Here is a 7,393-nt window from a genome sequence, read left to right as displayed (position 1 = left end):
CGGACTTTGATAAAGAAATAAAGGCATGTAAAGTAGCCATTTTAGCTTCCACCCAGCAAGAACGGAATGAGAGTTTCGTGCTTAGTTTTACTGTTGGCTGGCAAGACGAGGATAGTTTTAACCGTGCACCCGCGGATGACTACCGCCACTACCATTTCTTCACAGACAGATCGTGGTTTGGTCCTAGCAGAATAGAGCCTATAACAGCTTACAATATGTCGACCTGAAAATAAGGTCATAAAAGAAGGACTTGTATGTAGATTAATCTACGAAGAAAATAGACTATGTATACATGAGATAGGTAGCAAAAAGGTAGACATGAGTTATAGGCTAATGTTAAAGCTAATGACGACAAATTGCCACCAGGTAGGTAGTCCCTAGCTTTAAACTCGGTTGCAGGTTAAAGCTGTATTACGGTAATGGTGGTCCGCGTTGGACTCGACCAGCAGTCAAGGAGGAATGTTCTACCCACGAAACCAAAGCCCGGTAGAAATCGGTCCACTCCAGCAGCAAATCACGCCTAATTCAACCCTCACATACCACATCCGCCCCACGCTTCCTAAATTCAAAGACTCAATGTACAAAGGCCCGTTGAACAAACGCGCCTGGATCCTTCAGGAGCGCGTTCTCCCCCGCGCAATCCTTTACTTCAGCCGCACCCAGCTGTACTGGGAATGCCGTTCCCGCCACTACGCCGAAGACGGGGACAGCCAGCCCGTGCACCCGCTGCTAAAATACATCGACGAGAGCTCGCAGGTGTATTTCGGCGAGCAGCTAAAAAAGGGCATATACCTGCTCTGCTACCATCTGATTCAAGAATACACCGGCCGAGCCATCACCTTCGACAAGGACAAGTTGGCAGCCTTGGCGGGCCTGGCGTTCAAGTTCGAAGAGATTTGTAAGACCCAGTATGTGGCGGGGCTCTGGAGAGATGATATAGAGAGGGGAATTGCGTGGTATGCTAATACCCGGGATTCATGNGTAAAAGGGGTTGAGTTTATCGCCTCGTATGATCTACGGATCTAAAATCTAGATCTACAACACCATGCGTCTATCTTAGGAAAAAGGCCTCCATTAAAGCCTCCAATTGAGCCCCCGCAGATATAGGCGAATATCACGAAGATAACGCGTGAACTTAATAAAATCTACCTCTACCTTTATAAAGCTCTTTAAATTATATTAAGTTAACCTCTTACTTTATAAAGTAGTGCCTATATATATATTTAATCACTTAATAAAAAGACGCGTTAATACTTATAAAAGTAGGCGAAAATTGATAAAGTGGGGGACTTGACAACCGCAGGGGCATATATACAGTACAAAGTGAGTGCCAAGGCACCCTAGCCGAATTGAATCAAGAACTGCCCACACCATCGCACTATATATTAAAACGGCCAAGAACCTCATTTTAACTGCCGTATATAGTAGAGCTTGCAAATTTAACGCGCTTACTAATATGTAGGAGCCCCATATTTAAAAGTCGTTAGATCTACTGAACAAATAACTTTATATTCAGATTTGAGCTCCATATCGGTTAAATATGGGAGCCCCCATATTAAATACGAAGTTGCAACTGAACGGCTCCTTAGTTACTACTAAACGGACATCTATAAGCTCTTAGACGCTCCGTTCTAGAAATTTAAAGTATAGGGAGCAGATATGAGCTTATCCTGCCTTGTAACCGAGCACATGCTGATCTAACTGAGTTCGGCTAAAATTCTACTACGGAGCGTCCGATTTATGAGATAATAATGAGGGAACCTATATTAAAAGGATTCCTATCCTTGTTGCAAACTTTCGAAAGCCAAATATGTAGAACTTAGTTCAGGGGTTCTACAGGGGGGTCACCCCCTACAAAAGCTGCACTTCTCGTCGAGAATCCTATCTAGTGCACACTCTCGTTTACGTTATAATTTGTCTGGTCTTCTCTTCATCACGGTGCGCTTTCCTTTCCAGAATCCATATGGAAAAGTTTCATGGCACCTTTTCAAGGTTGTGCTACTTGCTACCAATATGGTTGCTTATAGATCATTCGACTGCTACTCCAGCTCTTGGGTTTAATTCTACAGCAAATATATCCATCGGCACCACTTCATTTCCCGTTACAGCTGGGACCAACAGCTCAGAATGCTATCTCTCGTGGCAGTCCTATCAAAGCTCCCGAGACAGCTTCATGACCGAACACGCCTCATCTAGCATAGGGATTGCTACTTATTTCCGAGAAATCGTGTTTTTAGCTCCGGAACAAACCGGTGTCGTTTATACGACTTTATGCGACGGCGTCCCTCGTGCTAATGGAAGCCCGGTCTTCAGCACAAACACAACCTATCTCACCGTCGTGCCGAATACCACAACATTTTGGCCAAGTTATACAGTACCGACTCCGAACTGTTCATTAGACCCTCCAGCCTGCTCATCCTTATGGCAATCATATAGCCAAGCAGCTGTCATATTCTCAGCCGACAGTGAATTCCGTTCTCAATCAATCGTAACTACTCTGGGCCCGGTAGAGCCTCAACCACCAGCATGCGCTCCACCTACCTCGATCTGCGGTGGCTGCACCGTCCGCGGCAGCGAGGCGCGCCTTATATATTGGCCGGTTACCACAATCTCAGGCGACGTATGCAGCCACCCTGGAATTACGATAAAGCCCAACATCACTGGACTTGTTACCACTGACATTTCAGGCATAAAATTAACCTCACCAACCGCATATCTCTTCGTCAATGTTGTATGGGCCAATGATTTCTGCACCAGGAAAGGACCTACCATTAGCAACGCAGTTATACCTGTGCTTCCAAACTCTCTGTATAGCGGGGTGGGTTTGCACGGCATGATCCCAGAGTCCTTCAATCTTGCGGATCTCTATCCCGGTCACGTACCATTCTTGAACTATGAGCAGATGCGCGAATGCCCTTACTACCCGGAATTCTGTACCAAGACAATATACGAGGAGTGGTACCACCCAAATGTAATGATGCCGGCGGATGTTACAAATCTTGATCCGGCTTGGGCAACGTGCACGCCCTCCCATTTCGGCCTATTCGATCCTCCAGTGGCTGCAATGCCGGTTCCTGCGTTCATTTCGACTACAACAAATGTACCTCTTCAGAGCCAGACACAGAACCCAAGTCCCGGGAGTATAGGAACTACAGTAGTGAGCACCCAGGCACCGGTGGTTTCTCCAGCAGATTCACCCACAGCACCCAAAAGTGGTAATCCACCACAGAGTTCTCAAAATATTGCAAATCCACAACCGGCTCCAGCTATAGAACAAGCTTCTTCTGCAGGAGGCGGTATTGCAGTACCTAGCATCGGCCCTGGCGATCCTGCTCAACCAGCTTCAGGAGGAGGCGGCAAAGGGGCATCAGCTGAAACCTCGATGAAGCCATTTGGCGAATTCATATGGAGTGGTTTCGGTGGCATCTGGGTTGAGAACGGCAGCCCGCAATCCCTCGATCCTAGCGTAGCTATCCCACTCGACAGCCAGACCATCATGGCCTTCGATCCGCCTAGTGCAGCAGTTGTCATCGGATCCATTACCATCTCGGTTGGTAGGCCTACCGCGACAATCTCAGAACACGTTGTCAGCGCCGCTAGCAACAGCCCTGTCATTAACGGGGCGAGTATTACGTTCCCGAGCAGCGACGTGGTGACAGAGGCCTTGGGGGCAGTTATAACACTCGGAAGTCAAGTCTTGGCTGCTATGGATTCGTCCGGGATAGTAACGATCGGCTCAATTACCATTTCTCCCGGAGGACCAGCGGCGACCATATCAGGGCACGTTATCAGCGCAGCAACTAATGGTCTTGTGGTTGATGGCACCACCACAGATTTCTCGTTCGTTACGCAACCACCTGGGACTAGCACACAGGCTAGTGCTAAAGGTGGAGAGAACCCAGAGTCGGGGATGGCTACAACGACTAATGCGGCTCTTTATTCGGGAATAGCGCCATCCGGGAGAAGGCCTTCGCTCGCGGGGCTGTCATTGGCCTTGCTGCTTGTTGTAATCGTAGCTCTCTAATGATTAATGTTAAATGAAACCCTTTAATTCTAATTCCAAAGGAAATGGAGTTTTTTTGAGAATGGAATATCTATTGATCTCAGAAGTAAATTGTCGATCGGTAGTCCGTGCACCGATTGTAAGAAAAGAATGAGGACTCTGTCTATTGAATGTGGCTCTAAGAGCCTCTATATATACGTAAGAAAGGTGTAGGAAATGAGAACGAGAAGGGGGGAGGGGGTGACAATGAAAACAAGGAGTAGGTGACCGAGTCAATGGGAGGTAGCTGAGTCGGTGACAAGACAACCTGATTCAGGTCGATATAAATGCACTTCGGATGGTAATCCACGCGCTGTGGATAAAAGCGTGCACGCAAGAGCTATTCATTTAACCCTTACAATATTACATAAGATTTAGGCGAGGCCCTAAAGCGCTTCAATACTAAGTATCTGGAGGATTTTTGCGATCCTCTTAAGTACCCGAGGCCATTCATGACGTACAGCTAGGACAATGAAACTTAAATGGACGCCCTGGCGGCGCATAGGATAGGAATTCGTTGTTCTATTCTCTAACTCTCCTTTTCTCTAACATATTCAAGTCCAAGGATGTCGTCTTCCACAGTTGGCGTCATATATCTACAAGGTCAGAATTCTAGATTATAATGAGGCCTAAAAGTGTGCGTTCCAGTTTACCTTCTTCAATAAGCCCGGAGCCAGAATCCCCGCTGCAGCAGAGAATCCGACTGCGACCCATCCTACTATCTTCACATACGCAGTGAGGACGAGTGAGAGGAAGAGAAATGCCGCTATAATTGATGCTTGGAGGAGGAAGACGCTAGAGTGCCTGGACGTTCCCATTTGTCTAACGCCTTATCAGCATTTCTACTAGCCTTCTCTAGTTCGATTGTTATTAGTGAGGTAATCTATATTTTAATATATTTTTTTTATCTATTGTGTTAGCGACTCAGTCAATTAAGGCACTAGCACGGCAATACAATGCGCGCAAGCAGAGTTACGTGGGCTCACGCGACTCTAGGACCGCATAAAACTTCGAGTGGCGCTGCTTATCTTCTCCTTTCCTTTCTCTAGCTTTAGATCCTCGTTTATAGACTACCAATCGTCAGGCTTGCGCGCGTTGTATTGCCGTGCTAGTGCCCCGATTAACTGAGTCGCTAACACCCTTACTATAAAATAGTTAACTCCCTTCTTATAGGTAGTTGTCCGATATTCCTTAATGCCTTTTTCTAGTAATAGGCCTATATAAATTATTACTGCTAAGGATGTAAGAAGTTCCCTTAGGGAGGTAGGCTTTTATTTTTAAGGTCTTATAACCTTCCTACTTTTATCCTTATATTCTTGGTAGGGGTAAAGCCTTGTATACTCGTTTGTATATACGGTAAGCTCTTTAAGTAAGTCGTCCGTCTATATAAGCTTAAACGGTGCTAAAGGATTAGTAGGATCAACGTGTGGTGGTAGATGTTGGCCACGGAGGTAGCCCTACTACAGGGGTGCGACGGGTGCTGTTCGACGTCAGTTTCAACGCGTATCATCACTCTCTAGGGACCCCTGTAGGGGGTCAATTCTCTTATGTATATTAGGGCTCTTAGAGCCACCTTGAATAAAACAGATCACTCATTCATTTCTGTGTCTCTACCTATCAGCTGGCCTATGTCATCTATCGTGATACCTGCTCGGCTGAAAGTAGATTTGGTGCGCTATTAGTGTAAGGAAGGTTAATAGGTAAGGGGTCGAATTCGGGCAGTGGCTAAGGGTATGTTCGGTTGCAAATTGCCTCCAAATCAGAATTGTCTTGATCTGTGCATCCTTTGGCGTCAATTAGTAAGGTACTAGTGGCGTCTAATTTGATGGCTTCGTTTGATCTGTAATTGAGTCGATTGTTCGGTAAGGCTCCAGAAGAGGCTCCAAATCATTAATCAATTTTTGAGCCCATCTTTGCGCCCACCTTTGCGCCTACCTCTCTGCCCTCAGGCCTCTATCGCGACTTCCTCCTTTAGTGTCGTAATACAATGGGGTCTCCTACTCCTGCCAATCGTCAATCAAGTCGATTAAGGCCCTCTACCCCGTCACCCGTATCACGCCCGGCTCGCCGCGCGTGCGCAGGAAGACTCTAATTACAAAAGTAAGAAGGACGTCATATATAACGTACAGGTGCTGTATAAGGATCATATACGCAGGTGGAGTCGCCATATTTAACAAAGGCGTCGTCGCGTAGAGCTCCAGACTGATTCTGAATCTGGAGGTAGAGGTCAAGGCCTCAGAATATTCTGGTGCCAAGAGCTCCAGAACTACCTCATACGGTAAAGCGTGCAAATTTGACGCGATTGCCGATCTGGAGGAGCTCCAAATTGAAAAGTCGTTAGAATCACCGAACGATCGCGTTAGATTCAGATTTGACCTCCAGATTGATTCTGGAGTTGCAACCGAACATACCCTAAGGCTCAGGCGGTGGAATTTTGGCGGACAGGATACGGACAGTAACTCTTGGCAGTAACTTTACTGGCCGAATCTTTTGCAGATCAAGCGGAAGCTGGGGCGGTGAGGTAGCCAAGACACTACTCAAGCACCTATTTTACTAGTAAAAGCCATACAAATGCAATGTTCACCAAATACCCCGGCACCCCCCCGGCACCCCTACAAGCTATTGCACGATTAAATAAAAACACGAATTTTATCACCACCAAAATCGACGTCACGTTAACATTAACATCGATTAACGCCTCTTAATTGCCAACCACCCTCCATATAAATACGCAGCTATGGCGCCCCAGGCTCTACACCAAGCAGAACTAGATTCTTATTTAAAATAGACGCTCCTACTACCGCTATACCTTAAGTAAACCAACCAGTTAAATAGAAGGCCTACGAGAAGCTAAGAAACGAAGATGCGATTGCGGTAATACAGGCAGCTATTTAATCCATCCCTCCCAAATACTTACTTAAGCCGGAAGCTAGTAAGCACTATAATACTCGCGATTTAGTAATACAGCGCTTTAATAACTATGCGTTCTCTTAAGGCCGCGAGCTCTATATAAGTGGTGGCTGGGTTATATAGCGAGTCTATATAAAGTGTAGAGCTTATAGTAAAGAGACTTATAATAATTGGAAGCTTACGGAGGAGGACCGCCGGTAAATAGACGAGGGAGGTAGACATCTTAGGCGACTAAATAGGAAGATTTTAAAGAAGAGCTGTCCCTATTAAGTTTCCGCTTATAAGAACGTAGTTAATAAAGCTATTACCTGGCTTATAAAGATTAATGACGGTATATATACCTGCGCGGCTATACTAAATCCTCTTACTTTCCTAAAGTATAAGAACCGTTAGCCGGATTATATAGTAAGTATAGTAGAGGCTCTCAAACACCAAGCTGCC

General features: G+C 46.0%; 2 protein-coding genes across 2 annotated transcripts; both read left to right on the top strand.

The window, feature by feature from the left end:
- The first annotated feature begins 388 nt into the window (after positions 1–388).
- K441DRAFT_694797 (uncharacterized protein) lies at positions 389–1,099 on the top strand. The gene has a single exon (XM_067652752.1). It carries the CDS (start codon positions 460–462, stop codon positions 1,024–1,026), a length of 567 nt encoding a protein of 188 aa, XP_067506252.1. The 5' UTR covers positions 389–459; the 3' UTR covers positions 1,027–1,099.
- A 738-nt stretch (positions 1,100–1,837) lies between these two features.
- Positions 1,838–4,044, top strand: K441DRAFT_656755 (uncharacterized protein). The gene has a single exon (XM_067648054.1). It carries the CDS (start codon positions 1,964–1,966, stop codon positions 4,022–4,024), a length of 2,061 nt encoding a protein of 686 aa, XP_067506251.1. The 5' UTR covers positions 1,838–1,963; the 3' UTR covers positions 4,025–4,044.
- The last annotated feature ends 3,349 nt before the right edge of the window (positions 4,045–7,393 follow it).

The sequence above is a fragment of the Cenococcum geophilum genome (assembly GCF_001692895.1).
Source record: "Cenococcum geophilum 1.58 unplaced genomic scaffold K441scaffold_12, whole genome shotgun sequence".
Classification (NCBI taxonomy): Eukaryota; Fungi; Ascomycota; class Dothideomycetes; order Gloniales; family Gloniaceae; genus Cenococcum; species Cenococcum geophilum.
Note: the sequence above shows the minus strand (reverse complement) of the source record. Positions and strands in the feature narration are given on the sequence as shown.